Below are 20,813 nucleotides of genomic sequence, written 5' to 3' on the forward strand. Positions count from 1 at the left end.
TACTAAGGAAAAGAAGACAAAGAGAGATACAGGAAACATCAGAGAGGAGGATTAGGAAGGGGCAATGATACGGTATATAAGGAACAATTGGAAACTATAAAGGGGGAGGGATAATGCTGTGTCTCTGAATCCCAGGAACAACCTTGAGAATAAAGTGACAAATAATGAGATTTTTTCATTCAAAAAACAAAACACGGAAATGTCTGAAAGCAAATAGAGTGGATGGGATTTTAAGTATTTGGCATGTATTGGTAACTTTTGGAGCTTGAGTCACAACGTAACTAGTTATAAAGGAGATGGTTTTAGAGACTAAAGATGCTTTCCCCCACAAACACTAGGAAAGAAAAAAAACTACAAGAGAAGGATTAACGAGAGTAAGAAATATATAAAAGTTGAAGTGTTACATTTTTGATAGACTAGGTGGAGAGATGATATGCCAAGGAAGGGATAGGACAGCTGGGACTGGGGGCACGGAAAGAGAGACAAGGTCTAAAATAGCTCCCATGGGGAGAGAGCAGGGGAGTACAGAAAAGACAATTAAACAGACTGCCAAATAGCAGCAGAGAGCAGATTGAAGTTTGAAAGCATCCAGTTCTAATGAGCCAAATCTGCTACGCTGTTCGCCTCTAGCAGTGCTCTCTCTCCTGGGAGAAGAAGCAAAGGAAGCAGGAGTTAGAGGTAACCTGTTCTCAGGAATGTGTTGGGTGAGGTCAAGGTTATTAATGAAGAGGCCAATCTTGTGTTCCTTGTTGGGAGTGAAAATCCACCTCATCCGAAGCGAGGAGGGCAACAATGGGTGCATCCCATCCAAGGAGGGCGGGACAAGTAATGATTGTGAATCCCAAGCTGAAAGTTGAAACTTTCAAGGAAATTAGAAAGCTTCTAATTTTCTAATTTCTCATCTCCCATTCCTCCATTCCAACCACCCCTGCTGAGACCACAGGAGCTGGAAGAAGCAGAAACTAAATGAGATAAGCAGATTCTTGTCAGAGGACTGCTGTGAAGTGAGTGCATGCAGGTGTGTGTGTGTGTGTGTGTGTGTGTGTGTGTCTTGGGGGGAAGTGGGGATGAGGCGGGTGTTAGCATCAATACAATAAAAAGTGGAAATCTAAACTGCATTCAGTTCCAACACATTAGGGTCACTCACTGTTAAATATACTCCATGAAAAAAAAAAAAGTGTTTCTATTTTTTTTTGTTATATACAGTTTAGATTACTAAATTATTACTTTCATATAAATATAGGCTTTGCTTTTTAATCAAATCTTCCCACTTCCTGTCGGAGCAACGCAATCATCTAGTGAAGAGGCGGCCCCTCCGCCACTCTGCCTTCTCCTCACCCCACTCTTCACATTGCTCATCTGCTCCAACCACCTCCACCTTCTTTCAGTTCCTGGAATCAGTCAAGCTGATTCCCAGCTCCGAGCCCTTGTCAGCCTTCACCAGGCCTGCCAAGCTCTGCCTCCAGATCTTTCTGGACAATCAGGTCTCCTCTGAGGTGTCACCTCCTTGGAAAGGCTTTCCTTGTCAATCTGAAGTAGCCTGGGATGTACTCTTTACCCCATAACCTTGTTTTGTTTTGTCTTTTATTATTAAGACATTTTATCTATAATATCTTGCTTTTTTGTTGTTTTGTGGTCTGCCTCCTCCATTTAGAATAGAACTTCCATGAGGAAATGGATTCTGCCTGTCTCGGTCACCATTGTATCGCCAGCATTTCAAACACTTCTGAGCACACAGTATACACCCAAGTACTTGTCTAATAAATGAACGCATGATTTTTAAAAACCTTAGTATTTTCATGCTTAGTATGATGGGAAGTTACATTGAGTAAGTGTTTATTCAGAGGCTGTTGTTACAAAAAGGGTATTACTGCTGTCTCAGAATAACCTGAAAGATTTCATCTAATTCTAAGCAATAAATATTAGGAGAAAGTAAAATATTGAGAATGAAAGGATAGAGCAGGGGTGGGCAACCCCTGGCACACGTGCCAAACATGGCACACCAGCAACTTTTGCTGGCATGCGAAACCCTCTCTTATAATCTTCCATTTACAATTATTTTCTTAATATCAACATTTTTATTTTTCAGATAAATTCAATGTAGGTGCATCTTAGATAAATAAATAATTTTACATAACAAGTTATCTTAAAGACCATAGACATGGATTGATGAGAGAGGGGAAGAGCAATTTCTATGCCTCTGCCTTAACTCTCCCTGCCTTCCTAGATCCAACCATTGTTTTGGTTTCATCCACATACGCTTGTGAATCTTTGGTCTCAGTGATGGATTTTGTTAAGTCTCATAATAGGAGTAGCCTGACGGATGAAAGTAGTAGCTCGTGCATATCTCTGAAGGTCACGAAATATAAACCTGATGTAAAATCTCTGCCATCAGTCATGCAGCAGCAAAAGTCCCACTGATAATATCAAATGGAGTCATAAAGTTTTCTGTCGGACTATCAGTGTACATGTATACATTAAAAAATAAATGTATTTTTCATTATCATATAGTGTGTTTTTGTCGCTCAAATGAATTTTATTATTTCTTCAAGGTTCTTCACATACATACACTTTAAGAGATATCAAGTAGGCGTAACATGTTCTCAAAAAATTAGGGTTGGCACGCAGAAGAATTTTGAGTCAGAGATTTTGCTGATTTTGGCACGCACTCACAAAAAGGTTGCCCACCCCTGGGATAGAGGATGAAACATCCTTAAAAATGAATCTATGTAAATTTTAGTAAGATAATAAATAGATAATAAATAACATAAAAATGTTTATGCTATTTTTATAAGGCTCAGGGAAGTCTGAAAATATAGATATATTTGATAGAATCTGAAACAGTATGGGATTTAATTAGAGCAAATACACAAATAAAATGTCAGATAAATTTTCCATGATATAATTTCTATAAATTGTGAGTAATATTTATGCTGTTTGGCTTGCTATATTAGATCTAGAAAGCAGGCTTAATTAAGAGGTTAAGAGGAAGCAAATTTTAATCTCTTCTTCATAAAAGAAAATATCTAATTAAGAAACTCAGTCTCCATTAAGGTTTCATATTTTCTGTGAAAAGCATTCTCTGTCAGTTCATTGTTTTGTTATTGTTTTGATTTAAAAGGGAGGCGGGAGGGCCCGGCTGGTATGGCTCATTGGTTAAGCATCAACCTGTGAACCATGAGATCACAGTTAGATTCCGGTCAGGGCACATGCCCAGGTTGTGGCTCAATTCCTAGTAGGGGGCATGAAAGAAGCAACCAATCCATGATTCTTTCTCATCATTGATGTTTCTATCTCTCTCTCCCTCTCCCTTCCTCTCTGAAATCAATAAAAAAAAATATTTTTAAAAAATAAATAAATAAAGGGGAGGCGGGAGGAAATATTAAAATCTACAGTCCTAACAAATAATTAAATATTACAAAACTTCTAATGACCTTATGTAAGACATTATATACTAACCATGGCCTTTTGAAATATGAAGACATGTTAATTACATAAGGAATACATAAGTAAACTTAAAAAGCAATCTGCTTCAAAATTCCCTTAAGATGTCCATGTAGAAGTCAAAAATCAAAAGAATTAACAAGGGAACCTCAGACAAATTCCATTGGGGAGGCATGCTACAAAATACCTGGCCTGTACTTTTGAGTATGTCAAGGTCAAGAACACAAAGTAAGGTTGAAGAATGACTCCATCTTGGGAGTAAGAAGACAAGCGATCCTTAAATTGATGTTGAAACAGGGGGGGAATAGCTTGGATAGAAATTACTATGACAACTAATGATATTTGACCTTGCTCTAAGAACTAATGGTAGTAATGGTATCGTTAAATTTCCTGTTTTAAAATTTCACTGTGATTTTGTAGGGAAATGTCCTCATTCTTAAGAAAGAAACATAAACTAACAATAAACAGGAAAAAAGAATGGATAGATAGGTTGGTGGATGGAACTAACGAAAGGCTTCTAGGGCTGTCAAGTGAAACAGAAACTTCTCAAGTGTCAGTAACTAGAATAATAAGCAATTGGTAAGTTATAAGCAGGTGTGTCAGACAGAAGCATATACGAAATACACCAATAAAAACTGCAACATCTGCTGTTTAAGTTCTACCAATATATGACTACTTCAATAAATAAGATGACTAAAAATTGAAATTTAAATGTAAAGATTTTCTTAAATTAAAAGGCTTTGTAAATTGACTGTATTCTTTATCAACATATGGCATTTTAGAAATACACTATGGTATCATTTAAATATTAAGTTAAAATTAAGTTAAAATTAAGTTAAAATATTAAATTAAAAAACTAAATAGAGGACTTAAACCATAAAATATTCTACAGAAATCAAATTTCCGGTATAGATTGATGAGTTCAATGTTTACTCACTGTTCTTAAAAATCTTAATGTTTAAACTGAAGTCATTACTATAATAGAATGCTAGAAAATGACAAACAGCTTCAAGGTGGTTATTTTATGATTCATGCTTTAAAGAGAAAGAAACGCTTATAGAGATTATGTATATTGCCCAATTTTCAAAGAGGTGTTATTTGGCAGGTGTAGAAAGATTGCAATGCCTTCTTCACCTTGTTCCTTGGACAAAGCTTTCTACCAAGGTGAGAGATATTTGATTATGTAGTTTCCCACCTGGCTTTGAAGTTTGAATGTTTCCATGTTACTGCCTATGTTATTTTCTATAGTACTATAGTTTATACATAATAACTAGCATTTTAAGATTGTTAAAACAATATTGGTTAAAATATTGAGAGCTAAAATATGTCTTTCTTTCTCATTACTTGTAGTAAGGGTACAACACAACTGGAATACAATACATATACTAGTATATACATACATATATGTATACAATTACGTGGATAGTATATTATTCCTCTCAGACACCTTTCAGGTTCCAAACGCTCAGGCCCCGAACAAAGTACTCTAATTATTGTTTCATTCCTTTTGACAATTTTACTCTCCTTAGAGAATAGAAAATTGGGGTATACCAATGCTACATTGCGTCTTAACAAATAACACACAGCATGTAGCTTATCCCAAAGCAGAAAAAGAAGAAAAAATATGCTTCAATTTTTTTTTTTGGTCAAGGTTCATCTGGGGAAATCGACTGACCCATTTTGACATTAAAGTGCTGCTTTAGCACATGTGCCCGCGCACGCATGCACATACACACACACACACACACACACACACACACACACACACACACAGGAATTTCCCATTGAGGTTGCACATAGCAGCATATCAAAGCTCTGTCAGTGACACCCTGAATCACCATCCCCAAGGCAAGAATGTGCATGCTGAGTTCAGGCTGCTCACTAATTATGCAGAATTTACTTTAACCTTAAGTCTTTAAAGAAAAATTATGATTATAGAAAATCCAAGACTGTAATAAAAACAGAACATCATAATCATTTCTAAGGAGTCATCTCAGTTGCGGTTTTGGGGTTTTTTTGCAGTGAGTATTCCTGAGTTAATATTACATCTGCAATCATCACCACAGTAAATCTTCATATTAAAAGTATCAATTTAATATTACAAAGAAATTAAGAGGCAAGACATCATTTTCAACATTGTGAGCTGAGAAATTTAACCCAATTTGTGACAAGCATTGTGCATATAACATAGTGCCATTACGAAATAAAGAAACGTGATGGTATATCTCTGTTTTTACTCACCAGTTGTTTCCACAATGCCTTCTAGGATGACGACAATCTCGAACTGTTCAGTTTGCATGCTTCGCTGGGATAGGTCATAAAAGGGGCTTTTGGCATCGATCACGTGGCAAATCGTGAGGGGGGAAACAAGAAAAAGTTGATCTGCCCCTGTACTAAAACCTACATCCAGTTCAAGTTGATCAAGGGGAAGGAACTCACCCTCAGGTGTCTGCCGAGACTAGACAAGCACACAGAAAAAGAGAAGAAATCACCACTTGCACTGAAATTTTCAAGGCAGCTTAACAGTAATTTACATCATTGCCAACATTCTGCACTATCAATCATCAGCAACAAACTCCAAACAAATCTTTATGCAGCTATGTTCTGGCAAATGGGCCGAAATCCCACATAGCTCATGCGGGACATCCATGCATTATTTATAATATACGACTTACTATAATTACCATTCCCTAACTCGTGAGCTTTGGAGAAATGCCTGGTCCAACAATGGCTGTTAGGACAAACTGTGCAACTGAAAGTACATGTGCTACTTCTTGACATAAATTGCTGCATGGGAACCCATTGCAAGCCAGATATTTTCTCAGAAAGCAAATAAGCAGGCAATTCTTATGGAGTTTGTTAAAGCTGAAGAAGGTTGATCAAAATTTAAAGTGAGATTTATTTCATTATTACAAAGCAAAACTTAAGAATTTATTTTCCAGGACTTTTGAAAAGCAACAAATAGATATAAAATAGAAGAGTGAAGATGTTACCATATTAAATTATGTTATGTACACACACAACAGTTCACAGTAAAAATAAAAGGCAGATGCTATTATTTAATGGCTTTCAAACTCCTAATAATAAATTGCATTAAAGTTGTTCACTTCTCTATTTATTTTATGAATTTTAAAGTAGTGTACAAAATTGGGCTAAATTTTAAGACCAAAATGCCATTTAATAATCTATCTTGGATAAACTTATGGTTTATTAAAACTTTCATGAGGCAGCGGCATCCAATATCAATCAGCATAAATCACTGTAAACCTTATTGAAACTTAAATATGCAACTATTTAAAATCAGCAAACCACGAAAGCAAACCTATTTTTATTTTCTATTCATTTTTACTTTATTTTCCGTGTCTGTTACTTATAAGGATCATATATAAACAAATATTAAAGTTTAGTTTATATAATGATGCTTGCTGTTCGTGAAATGGGGCTTGGAAACATTTAACAGGTTCTTTGCAAAGCTAATTCAATGAACAAAATAGAATCACAGAATCTGTTAACAGGTCTGTCCAATGAAGTGGTAGTTGGAAGACAAAATCCTTACTTTCAAAATTCCAAGAAATACATTGGCTTTTTATGTAGAATAGATGAGTGTGAAAACACTGAGAAATGTGCTTTAGGAAGATGTACTCTATTGCAAAACAGAACCAAGAGTTTCAAATTGGTGGGCAATTGTACGGCAGCAAGTGCCACAAAGAGTTTCAAAAGCAGAATTTCAGAGGCTATTTTCTAACTAATGATACTCAGAACTTTTATTTGTGTAGAAAAAAAATCCAAAGAAAATATTGAGACTATTTATCTCCTCTACCTTGTGAGTGGTTCATTTATAAAAAAGACATGAAAGAGATTTCTGATAAGAAAAATCCATGAAAAAAACCTGATAGTGCAAAAATAAAAACAGCAGCTCTACCAACCAATATTAGAGAAAACTGGATATTTCTGGGCTAGAATTCACCTGTGTTTCTGAACCTGTCTTCAACCCAGTAAAATATGGATGAGACCAGCTTCTTTTCAACTACACCGTTGTATAAGTATTGATTAATATAACACAGTAAAAGCCAAAATCAAAACAAAAACCCTGTGTCACTGTTATCTCATCTACTAAGAAACAGGTGCTATATAAACACAAGGTGGTACTCTGATGTTTATAATTGATAAACAGATATTGGTAATTTTATTAACTATTCTAAGCTCTGAATTTTCAGTACTAAATGGAAGTGTTCACAAAGATAATTCTATAAAAACTCAATTTCCCATTTGTTTAAAAAATCATTTTCCCCAAAGAAGATACATTTTTCTAATGATTATATATGTACCTCAAAATTAAATTTCATCTTCCTTTTTTGTATATCTTTGCTATTAAGCCTTTGCCTCATTCTAAAAGCTTTTGAGTAAGTAATTAACTTTTAAATTCACTGATCATCCAACAACCCATGAAAAGAAGTAGCTTAGAAATACCAGGTAGGCAGTCTATCAGGAGAATGCCAACCTAGAGTAAGAAATATTTTGTTTTTAGCAAAGCAGTTTATTCACATATAGGTAATTTAGACTTACATATGCATGGAAATGCTCTATTCAAAGTCCATATACCTTCTTATTTAAAAGAAATCTGTCCTATATACTCAAAATTATACCTTCCCTCCCACCACCACCAATGCTTTATGTCCTATCCAAGTATTGGTAGGAAAAACTTGACACTGTACCTCTTACGTGGCACTGTGGATAAAGTAGTAACATTACATTGCTTTGAAAGATGTTTTCCATGTTTATATATTTTTCAAGTAAGTGAAATTCCCTACGTATTAATTGAAAAGTATTTGCCAGTGGATACTATCTAATTTACCCTTCCTTTAAATGACTCAGAGACTCTATATCCCCAATTTTATCTTCAGGTCTTTATGTTAGACAATCAAATATTTCAACTTTCTTACCTCCTTGATTTTTGTTTGCTTTCTTCACTTATTATAGACTGGGAAACCTATTAATCACTGTGGATTAAATAGAATGCTTTTTTATTTATAAGAGAGGAGGATGCTTGGAGTTGTGGACTTGTTTAAAATCTGAGCTCCTGGTTAGAGCAAGTTTATGTTCTATAAAGTTTATGTTCACTCAAACACCTATGGTGTTCTAGAAACCTACATATGCCTACAGAATACATTTTCATAAGCATAGACTTCTACTCAAGGCTCACAAAAAATTCTAATCTAGGTTTTTCTAATTCTGATGCAATTGCAGGCATTTTCTGGGGCCAAGGGGAAAATGCATAGTTTTAAGTCTCTGGACTTGTATAAGCAGAGTGAGAAATCTTTTGTTCAAGGAACTGTGATATACACATGTATATGAAGAGGAGAGGGAAGGGGAGGGAAGGGGAGGAGAGGGGAGGGGAGGGGAGGGGAGGGGAGGGAGGGGAGGGGAGGGGAGGGAGGGGAGGGAGGGAGAGAGAGGAGAAGGGAAAGGAAAGGGGGAAGAGGAAGAGGAAAGGAAAGGGGGAAGGGGAAGAGGAAGGGGAAAGGGAAGGGGAAGGGGAAGGAGAAGGGGAAGGGGAAGGGGAAGGGGTTATGCATGTCCTTTATAAAATTAAAGCATGATCTCTACCTGGACTATGTAATAAATCAGCAGCATTGATATTCCATTGATATTTCTAATTATCTTATGTAACTATCAATTGGCCCAGAAATTTTGACAATAGGTGTAAGAAATTTTAGATAAAAACCAATTTAATCTTTATTATGTTATCTCTTATGATATATAAGAAGAAATCTTTCTTTTATAGAGCAATTCGTTAATGGTTCAATTGTCTCCTTTAGTTCTTTAAACCTCCTAATTTCAAAGGGAACACAGAACCATGATCATTTTCTAGATAAAATTGTGTAAATAGATATGATGGAGATCAACAATAATTCAAAACAACTGCTAAAGATTAGGATTGATGTAGTAAAGAGTGGATAACTAATGTTGACGTCAATTGATGAAATAATCACTTAGAACTACAAAACTACTGAGTAAACAGGAAAGTGAGAAAAAAGTGAAAAGAAATTCATCGGAATTTGGAAATTCTTAAAAATTCAGAACATAATTTGAAAACAATAGGACCAGAGTTGGCTTTAATACAACTTCTATTTTCAATTATATAGAATTTTTGGAAGGAAATAAAAACTTTCCTCCATTTGAAAGGTTTTCTGGTTGACTGAACTATAACAAATGCTGGAAGTTAAAATAAAAATCAAAGAAATCTATAGCTTAAAGTTTGTTTAAATTTACTGCCCAAAAATTATAATTGGGAGACCATGGATTTTTTTAAATGATTGTTTTTACAATTTAGGTTGTGAAAATCATTTCTAAGTTATTTCTCACAAATAATAAGAAAAATATTATTATTTAAAAATAGCATTCCTATGATACAGATTTTAAATTATGTGCAAATGAATATATGTATAGAATTTAAGGCTTGTTGCTCATTTTATCGCCACATGTACTAATTTCAAAGAAGCAGGTAATGTCAAATGACTTTAAACTGAGAGTCCAAAAAGGCCCACACAATAATTAATTACAATTCTGACTATAGCTGGAAAAAGATTCAAGTCAGAGATGACTAGAAGGGACTATCATGATAGTCCCCAATCACATACTTTACTGATAAATGGCTTTTATATTACAAAAAAACCAAAAACAAACAAACAAAAACCTGTTGAGCACTTGTGCAAAGATACACACACAAACACACACACACACACACAACTGGAATACACATTTAGCACTGTCTTGGCATAGCAGATCCACATTTGGCCATCCTCCTTCTGGGAGATTTGTGACCAGTTGTCCACATTCATTCAGCAAGAACACACTTCACCAATACAATCAATCTCATTGCTGCCTTTCTCCCATTTCTCTAACCCATTACTCTGTTCTAATTATAACCACTGTGGTCTGTCCTGGCTCCAAGGGAGGCTTGGGAAATTTTGCATGAAACATTTAGTCACTATCATCTGACTCATGAAATTTACCTCTATCATGTTCTAACGGTTCTCAACCTGTGGGTCGCGACCCCTTTGGCGGTCGAACGACCCTTTCACAGGGGTCGCCAAAGACCATCCTGCATATCAGATATTTACATTACAATTCATAACAGTAGCAACATTACAGTTACGAAGTAGCAATGAAAACAATTTTATGGTCGGGTCACAACATGAGGAACTGTATTTAAAGGGCCAGAAGGTTGAGAACCACTTTGATCCACACCCCATCACCTCCCACAAGTCCCTACTGCAAAAGGGCACTGAAGGCCAGTTGTAGGGAAAGGGAAAGAAAGAAAAGGAAATCAGGCCCAGCTGGAGAGGGTAAACCTGTCTTGCTAATCACCTCCCCAGGATTTCATCAGTAATTTCACTTCTCCTTAAGCGTGTGTGTGTGTGTGTGTGTGTGTGTGTGTATGTGTGTGTGTATGTGTGTGTATGTGTGTATGTGTATGTGTGTATGTGTGTGTATGTGTGTGTATGTGTGTATGTGTGTGTGCATGTGTGTGTATGTGTGTGCATGTGTGTATGTGTGTATATGTGTGTATGTGTGTGTATGTGTGTGTATGTGTGTATGTGTGTGTATGTGTGTATGTGTGTGTGTGTGTGTATGTGTGTGTATGTGTGTGTGTGGGTGTGTATGGGTGTGTATGTGTGTGTGTTTGTGTGTGTGTATGTGTGTGTGTGTGTGTGTGTGTGTGTTGAATATATGCTGAAGTCAGGAAGAAAACACATGGAATGAGGTCAGAATACTTTCTGGAAGCTAAAATTAGGAAATGAGCCCAAATGCCAGCACCACGATAAGGAATAAAAAATGCCTTGTGACTGAAAGCAGTTTTGGCAATGGTTTTGGGACTCAGACCAAAATTAAGGTCAGGTAGAGAAGTGTGTGGATGTATCATTTTATTTAGACCATCTACAATTAAAGTGCACATTTCTTTTGACTATGTAAGCTTGACATTCCATCAATATCAAGTGGAAAACCCTATGGCCAACATCAATTCTAAAATAAAGATTTTTTAATACTAAGCTACTTATCCCATAAAAATATGTTCACTTTATAAAAAGAAAGTACCTCATGGAATGGAATGGAATTTGTGTTGTAATCAATCATGTGAGACTTTTATGCCATTCAAATGAAAGAACGGCTTTATAATTATTTAGGGGCCTTTTATGGAATTTATAATAACTGTGGACAGAATTTGTATCCTTCCATGCACAAGCGCCCTCCTACTTACAAGCAACCTCAAATGCATTAAATGCCTTTTCCTGCTTCCCTTTATCATTTCTCCTTACCTACTGCTGTTTATATTTGGATCTTTATTTCCCTTATTTATTCAGCCTGTATTCTCCTGAGTACAAGCCACCCTGTCCTTTTCAGTACTAAGTTAAAAATAAAGAACAAAAGCAAACAAAACAACATATTACTACTATTTTTTAAAATAATAACAATTATAGATTTTAAAATTATTGTACTTGTGTCAGAGAAAACAAAGCTAGACTAAATAGGAATTGTATTCTTTTTTCCCCCAAGTCATAATTAATCCATGTAAAAAAATCACCCAATTATAGGATCTAGCTCTAAGAATTCTGGAGTATTCAGCTCTAAACTCTTTCAATATTTTTATTAACAGCTTATATGATGTTCAGAAAAACTGTTTTTGTAAAATAATCATTTATAGGTTTAACTTTTTTAAAAAGAAGTTAAAAACTAAAGTGCAAACTGGCCTGGCTCAATCAGTGAAAGAGTCCAACAATTTTGTTTTTATTGCATTTTAACTTGTTCACACGTATATGAGTAAGCCAGATAACACCCAATTTTGAGTATCCATATAAATAAAGAATTTAAAAGTGATACAAAAATAATGTATGTGATACACTAGAAGAAGATTGTACACCATTACTTTTTCAACAAGTGAAAATTAAGGGTTGCACAGCTGACCTCCCAGGAAAGAAAGAAAACGACTACCTGCAACGAATAAAAATATAAAGAAATATACTTTCATAAGAAAATTTTTTCCTTATCTCTTTATTTCAAAATATGGATCCAATAATAGTTGATTTTAGGTTTACTTTATGTGAATAAGGATTAACTGAGTGCCTATATGTCATATATACATATGACAGCTTCTGAATAAGTTTGTAAATTCCTGAATAATATATCAAAAAAGACAATTAAAACCTTCCCCTAATAAGATGTAAATCTAGGGCAGTCAACCTCTAGTATTAAATTTGTAGAAAGAAGTATGTGAAATGTCCAAATCCTTTATACCCATCAGTAAATTACAGGGTCCAACATTCCAGCCATCAATCTCAACTCCCTAATCCAGACATTTTTATTAAAACTTTCAACTAGATGATGTATTAACATGACATTGCTATTCATTAGTCACTATATTTTAGGTCAAAAGAAAAAGAAAACTAGAATAAATATAAAAATCTAATAAAAATCAGCATGAAGACAAAAATAAGAGAATAGTCATCTTAAAAGAGTTGATAAACTTATAAATATTAATGTAAAAATAACTTCATAGTATATTAATGTTTTAAATTTAATCTGCTTCCTTTTTTGTTTTCTGAGTAGAAAAAGGACCAACTGCTCCAGGCATAAAATTGGAAAATCTATATTTAAATAAATAAATTTCAGTATTCACAAGCTTGGAAGACAGAAATAGTGTTGAAGTAAAATTTGCTTTCATATAAGTGAATAACAATTAAAAACAGGGCAGAGAAGTTATAAAAAAACTTCCATCAAAACGTAGAGAATTCAACAGAAATATGCATGAAAACTTTCATACTAGCAAGGATTAAAAAGTCATATCCTTATTCTTACAATCTTCCAACGAATAGAAAGTGCCTTATAGTTATTAAAAAGAAAGTTTTTATTAATACTAAAAAATCCGATTTTATTCAGCAAAAAAAGAAAAACTTCAATAGAAAAATACAGGATGGACAAAAGTAAGTTTACAGTGATTTCTATGGAAAATAATACAATAATTAATTAATAATGCAAGAATAAACTGGTTTGCATACTCACAATTGTAAACCTACATTTTTTTATTACAAAGAGGACGGGAGAGGGAGAGAGAGATAGAAACATCAATGATGAGAGAGAATCACTGATAGGCTGCCTACTGCATGCCCCGCATTGGGGACTGAGCCTGAAACCAGGGCAGATGCCCTGACCTGGAATCGAACCCTAACCCCCAGGTTCATAGGTTGAGGCTCAACCACTTAGCCATGCCAGCCAGGCTGTAAACCTATTTTTGCCCAACTCTGTACTAGTATAAGTGAAATTAAATTAGGTAATAGGAATAACATACATAGACTATAATTACTACCATTAAATATAATGGGTGTTGGTTCCTTAAAATTCTGTATATTTCTCTGTATTAAATATACATAAATCTTATATTTAAAATGTCAAACGGGGGTTAAAGGAGGAAACTGAATATGTGTAGTGATTTTTATAAGAAGCTGTATAAGACTAAGATCAAAATAGTATAGTATATGATTTGGTGTAGGTTCTCTTTTAAAATATAGTTGGCTGTTTTAGGTCAATTCATATCAGGCCCTTAAAAAAATAAGGGAAACATATTAAAAGCAAATCTCCCACCTAATTTTGCTGAATGTTATCAGTTCCCTAATAAAACATGACTCCTTTTAGTGAAGTCTAAGGAAATAATGTGAACTATGAGAATTCATTTTAATTACCATGGTTACAAGAAAAATCAACTTCAAACTACAACTGGCTGGATGATGAGCTGCCACCAATCAACTTTCTTGCTTCACAAAAAAGCAAGAGAAAATCTCCCCATATTTTGTTTAAATACAAATTTATGCCACATGCCAATCATTATAACTTCTAGCAATGATATCTTCCTAACAAATCAAGAGCAAAATATTTTATAGGAATATCATACATATTGTTTTAATTAGATGTTTTTATCACCTTGTGTTGATATAGCACCTTGGTTTAAATTTGCCAACACTATCAACCTTTCATTATTTTTTTTTTAATCAGGACATTCCTTAAGGTACATATGGCACATGGTCTTATGCACAGAAATCATTATTAATGTTCTGAACCACTGTAGCAACTGAATAATTCAGGTTCATTGTACCTTTGTAAAAAACAAACAAACAAACAAAAAAATGATATGTAAATTAATTCTAATTATTTCTGGCTTTTTAAAAATAAAACTTGATTAAGTCTAAAAGCACCTAAAAATATGTTGCCTTAAAAGGATATTTGCTTTAATAAATGGCTTTACATATTTGGAAAACTAGAGAACAGCACGTAAAATTACCTTTAAAGTCTAATTTTAAATTTCCAATAGAGCAATCAATATGGTAATCTACTCTTCAATAAGAATCTCAAAGCAACACATAACATGGGTTCCTTGAGAGACTGCACTGTATTAACAAAGTAGGTCTAACACAGAGAGATTATGCATCTTGTTCTATTAACAGAACAGGCACATATTACAAATATCAATGCAATAAACATATCTACAACACAACTGCTTAGCTTAACCCAAACTACTCACTTAGTTCAAACAGTGGTCAGTAACACAATATGCTAAGTTAAATAAAAAAGCTGTATGTAGCTCATTGAAGTTAATTATACAGCATATGATCTATTCAAATTATTTATTGCAGTTATCTTAATGAACATGTACATCAGAAACAGGTTGAAAATTTTCCACCGTGCCCTACAAACTTTAATTTCTACACTGTCTGTAAGCGTAGTAAATACGTGTCTGATGTGGAATGACAGAACAACTGAACTGCTTTAATCTAACAATTTGCTGAGCACAATGGTCAAGTCATAGGGTAAAATCTCATACGTGAATCATGAAAATGACATGAGGTCCAAACTTTTCAAAGCAGATTGGATCACCTTTAACTGCAACCTAAGTTGAGACTATGTAAAACAATATGTAATTGTAGAGTGCAAATTGAATTTTAAAGCCAAATCTCAACTTGTAAATGTAATCGATTTTCATTTTATCAATGCTAAATTTGGAAACTGGCTACGGTTCTGTATGCAAGCTCAGATAAATTTTCATGATTTCATTTAAGGGCACGCTTTTAAAGTTGTGAATACTTGGAAACTACCCAAATCCATCCAAAAGATGAATTGTAAATAACACTCAGAGAACTGGGCTTATATCCTGGTTCCCAGACTCTAACTGGCCGAGTGATGAGGGTGGGCCTCTCTTCTCGTTTGTAGTGGTGCCCTCTAACGACTAGATGAACTTTGCTTAGGCAACCACTCTTCGGTGCAATTTGTTTTAGCATTTACACTGCTGATGGTAGGAGGCAATCTTCTTTAATGGATGCTGAAAAGCTTTAAGTGAAATCGGTAATTGACAAAGGCTTCATAGAACTAGGCAATTGAGAACAAAATTAACAAGAGGCTCTACAGGAAAAGCACTCAAGCTTTCACAGAATACTTCTCTAGGAAAATATCTAGTAAAAGTAAAATGTTAAAGAACCAGGTGTTGTTTCTTCCACTTTATTAACTGGTTTTTTTTGTTTTGTTTTGTTTTTGTTGTGTGTTGTTTTTTTTTTTTTGGGGGGGGGGGGGGACTCTGTGTTCATTCAAAAGATGGCCCTAGACAGAGTTACTGTTACTGGCTCTAGAGGAATAATCCACCTGCTGATATTATTAGGGAGGGGGGAAAAAAGAAATAATGAAAGGAAGAAGAGCTCTAAGTAAAAGTTGGGGTAAGTTCAGCACCTATTTCTTCCAAATAAAAGCTGCCCAGTTCTAGTACCCGAAATTTAACGAAGCAAAGTATTGACAACAAATCAAAAGAGCTCTAAAGAGCAAAGCAGCAAGGGTAAGGCAGAAAACAGGGCACACTCATTCACCTCTGGGCTCCAGGAAACCAGCGCACTCCTTAAGTGTCACTAGTCCAGAAAGTGATACAAGCACAACCAAACGATGCATAGGAAGAGCAGGCGAGGGAGCGGAGCCAGGGCAGTACTGCCCACTGTGCTTTCTGGGCCCAAACCCCCACCCCTCCCTCCCCCACGGAAGTTTACCTGTGGCGGAAGGTGAGACTGAGGGGGTGGGGTGGGTCTCAGGCTGGAGGGGGCGCGGTGGCCGGGTGGGGAAGGGGGCGGGTCGCACTTACTTTGAGCAGCTTGCAGCGGATCTGCGCGGAGACCATGTGGCTGTTGCGCAGGTTGCCCACCCGGAACATGAGCGTGAGTTTGCCGTCCCGCATGGAAATCACCGCGTGCTCGCTGAACATCAGGGTCTCCGCGCGCTTCTTGGGCTGGGACATCTTGATGAACATGCAGCCGATGAGGAAAGCGTCCACGATGGAGCCGAGGATGGACTGGAAGAGGAAGAGGATGATGCCCTCGGGGCACTTGTCGGTGATGTAGCGGTAGCCATAGCCGATGGTGGCCTCGGTCTCGATGAAGAAGAGGAAGGCGGAGGGGAAGTTATAGACATTGGCCACGCAGGGCGTGTAGTTGCCGACGTGAGCTTTGTTGAGGTCGCCCCGAGTGTAGGCGATCACCCACCACATGGACGCCATGAAGAGCCAGGCCACGGTGTAGGTGAGGATGAAGATGAAGAGGTTCCAGCGCCACTTGAGGTCCACCAGGGTGGTGAAGAGGTCCGAGAGGTAGCGGCTCGTCTCGCTGCCCAGGTTGCCGTGCTGCACATTGCACCGGCCGTTCTTGTCCACGAACCGCTGCCGCTTCTTCTTGGGCACGAGCTGCTGCTGCGGGCCCTGGCCCGGCCCCTGGGGCTGCAAGCCCGAACCGCTGGACGAGGTGGTCACTACCTGGTAATCGTCCCCAAATTTCCTTCGGAGTGCAGACATAATACGGAGGGGCGAGCCAGATTCACACGCGAAAGTGAAGGCGCAGGAGCCGAGCGCTGCAAACCAGCACCAATAAGGAGGTGGGGGCGGGGGAGAGAGTGGGGAGCCGAGGGGGGTGGACAAAAGAGAGCGCACCTGGCTTGGGGGGCGCAGCGGCCGGGAGCGGCGGGCTCTGCAGCCGCCGCTCCTCCCCTGGGACGGAGGCTTGCCTCCCCAGCCGAGTCTCTAAAAAGTGTCCTCCCGCCCTCAAGGCAGGAGGGCGGCCAGGACCGCAAGCGCAATTTCGCCTCCAAGCTTCCCGGGGCGTCTCTTTTCTTCCCCCACCACCGGCATCCCGGCCACCCCTTCTCGCCTGGCCCAGCCCTCCTGACCGTCCTCCCCAGCTGACTCTTTAAATGAATAGTTGGCAAGCGAGTTCCACTCCACCTGCCAACTCGCCAGGCTGCCCAGGCTGCGTTACCTGCTGGGACCAGACCCTCCCCCTCCCCCGCCGCTCCCGGACCGCCCGCCCCTCCCCGGGACGGCTCCCGCCTGCCCCCGGCGCTCCCCCTCCTATCTTTTGGCCCAAATCCCGCCCCAAGGCATGTCTGCCAAGTAGTGTTGCAACACCCCTTACCCACGCCTCCAGGCTCAGAGTCCCCCGCTCCGCACTCCGGAGAGGTGTCTGCTGGCCGCCGAGTTTCCGTGGGCGCCCCCAGGCCCTCGGGCGGACCCCGAAGGTCCCCAGCCGCCCCCGCGCGCACTCACCCCGCGGAGACGGCGCCCCGGCCGCGGGAGCCCGGCCTCGCACTGCGCTCAGGGCTGCTTCCCTCGCCCCCACTTTTCCTGCTGTACCTCGATGGGCGCCGGCTCAGTCCCCCAGAGCCCCGGAACTTCCAGAGGGCAGCACGCTGCCCCCACCAGAAGGATCCTGGCTCCGCGGGCACAGACTGATGGGGGCGCGGGACTTAGGGGTTCCTGGACGCCGCGTTTTCCCAGCAGGCGGCGGCGGCACCGTGGTGAGGGTTCGAGCCTCGGGCTGCCGGTCACTTTGAGGTTAGAGGCGAGCGGCACTCCAGCTTTTCCTCCGCTGCACGGTGCTTTCCTTCACCCCTGTCTTCCTAGGACCCAGGTCTTCCTACTCCCGGCCCGCGCCTCGGGGGCCCGGGGAGAAGACGCCAGGCGCCTGCGGGAGCGGCGGGAGAGCGGGGCTGTGCGCTGCGTGTGATCAGCTGCAGAGCCGCGCTGGCCCCGCCTGTCCCCGCTTCCCCCGCGGCTCCACCAGCCCGAATTGCACCTCCGCGCCTCAGTTGAGCCTGCAGTGTCTGGCAGCTCAGGAAAATCGAGCCTCTCCAATGAGAAGCGATTCTCCATTGGCTCCCAACCGCCAGGCAACACTCCTTCGCCGCTCGGCATCAGGCAGCAAGCCCCCAGCAAGCAGCAGATGCTGGTCTCTGAAAGCAAAGGAGTACAATCTGTCTCTATAACTAGGGCTCTCATTGAAACGGATGCCTGGATCGGGACTACATCACAGAGATCCCAACTGGCTCCGAGATAAGCATGTCTAGAACTCAAAGTTGCAAGTAGCCAAGGGGGCCTTGGGATGGGAACAGAAAGGAGAAGAAACACTTATAGGAAAGCTCATAATCTCTCCTGAAAATGGCTCCATTAAAAAGGTTCAGGATGTCCAGAGTTAACGCGTGGCTGTAATTGAGGGAAGAAGGCTGGATTGTAATGGCCCAGGCTTGGTAGTTAACTTAATGGAGGGTCAAAGTGCAGAAATAGCTCATATAGTGCCCATGTGTAAATACCAGCTTATTTACCACCTTTCATGTTTGTTTTAAAAATGCCATGGTATCTTGTGGCACAGTCATTACATTCAGGCCTTTCAGTACAGATGTATAAAATTGATTTTGTTAGAAAAAATATCATCAAATCCTGAGATTAGTAAAGCAAAAGGCTGCTATAAGACTCTCAAGCAAAGGAAAATAGGTACATAATCACTCGACCAATTCTCTGCCTATAAGCACTCCTCCCTACATCTCCACCCTTAAACCTTAGTGCAGGCAAGCATGTGTGGCCTTCTCAGACACAAACCAAGGGCTTTTCACTGTCATTTAGTTAAAACAGCTACCCGGAGTTACAGGCGCTTCTCCTGCAGGCCCTCTGATAAGAAGCCAGTCATCCTCTTATTCTTTAGGATTACATAAGAAGGGAAAGTGACACTGCGGGAAGTGGGAACTGCTCTGGACCTGGAATCCTAAAACCTGATGCGGGTCCTGGCCCTGCCATTCACAAACTGTGTGACCTTGAACAAGTAGCTAAGTATATTTGGGCCCCAGTTTTCTTCTCTGAAAAATTGGGAGTTTCAACATATTTCCAAAATTTGCATGGAAAAAGAGAATGAATGTGGTTCTATTAACTACTTTTGCTGCCAGGGATGCTATCTCCTGGGCTATAAAAATGTAACAAGGCCAAGGGGAGATTAGAAATGAGTTTTTGGAGTTGATTCCATCCAGTGAACTAACATGTGCATTGTCTTCTTATTTCTGACTGCTCTCCCTCTAACTCAGCGGTTCTCATCCTGTGGGTCGCGACCCCTTTGGCGGTGGAACAACCCTTTCACTGGGATTGCCTAAGACCATCCTGCATATCAGATATTTACATTACGATTCATAACAGTAGCAACACTACAGTTATGAAGTAGCAACGAAAATAATTTTATGGTTGGGTCACAACATGAGGAACTGTATTTAAAGGGCCAGGAGGTTGAGAACCACTGCTAACTCATTATGCCCTTAACAGACTGGCTTCTTTCAATTCCTAAAACCCACCAAAGCATTATCCCCATCCTTGTACCTTTGTGCTACCTGTTCCCTCTTTCTGGAATGTTCTTGCCCTACTCTTCCATGTCAGTGGCTCCTTCTTTCATTCAGCCTGAATGCTTCTTCCTAGGGAGAACTTCACTAGCCCTGTACTCTCTATCACATCAGTTTGGCTCATGTTCTTCACAACACTTTTTTCTAAAGGGTATTATCTTCATTTGTTTGTTGTCTCTCTCTCATTACATCACAGTCTTGCAATGCAAGCTCTACAAGAACCAGAACTTTGCCTCTCTCATTTACTATGTCCCTAACACCTGTCATATACCAGGTCCACAATTAATATCTGTTGGATCAAAAATATGTACCAATCCATATCACTAGGAACTCCACATACTTTGAAACTCTCTCTGAGTAATACAAAATTAAAAGTCATCACTAAGTCAGGTCACTTATATGATTTAATATAAAAGAACATGAAATAAAAAAGGAATACTTCCTGTGCTTCTTAGGTATAGAATGGATACTCAATCAGATGCCAAATTCTTTTGATTGTGCCACTGCTGTATCTCTCATATGATTTCCCCTCTCCCTTTAAAAATGCTACTGTCTTTCTTTAAATCCCAATTTCAGTTTAGGCCCAATGTGAAATGATTTTCTTGCCTTCAGTCTTTTACGCCTTCAAACTGTCCTAC

At 38.9% G+C, this 20,813-nt stretch overlaps 1 protein-coding gene across 3 annotated transcripts in view; it reads right to left on the reverse strand.

The window, feature by feature from the left end:
- The window catches only part of KCNJ3 (potassium inwardly rectifying channel subfamily J member 3), a 140,646-nt gene extending 121,949 nt beyond the window's left edge, over nt 1–18,697 (reverse strand). Inside the window, exons 1-3 of one of the 3 annotated variants that reach the window (XM_036320715.1) lie at nt 18,065–18,696; nt 16,616–17,373; nt 5,686–5,902 (exon numbers count right to left, since the gene is read on the reverse strand). In XM_036320715.1, coding sequence (XP_036176608.1) covers nt 5,686–5,902; nt 16,616–17,317 — 919 coding nt within the window. In that variant the 5' untranslated portion in view covers nt 17,318–17,373; nt 18,065–18,696. Of the gene's footprint in view, nt 1–5,685; nt 5,903–16,615; nt 17,374–17,933 lie in introns of all 3 variants that reach the window. The other 2 variants (XM_036320714.1, XM_036320716.1) reach the window with 2 other exon arrangements.
- Nucleotides 18,698–20,813: the final 2,116 nt, after the last annotated feature.

This window comes from Myotis myotis, unplaced genomic scaffold (genome assembly GCF_014108235.1).
Source record: "Myotis myotis isolate mMyoMyo1 unplaced genomic scaffold, mMyoMyo1.p scaffold_m19_p_8, whole genome shotgun sequence".
In the NCBI taxonomy this organism is placed as follows: Eukaryota; Metazoa; Chordata; class Mammalia; order Chiroptera; family Vespertilionidae; genus Myotis; species Myotis myotis.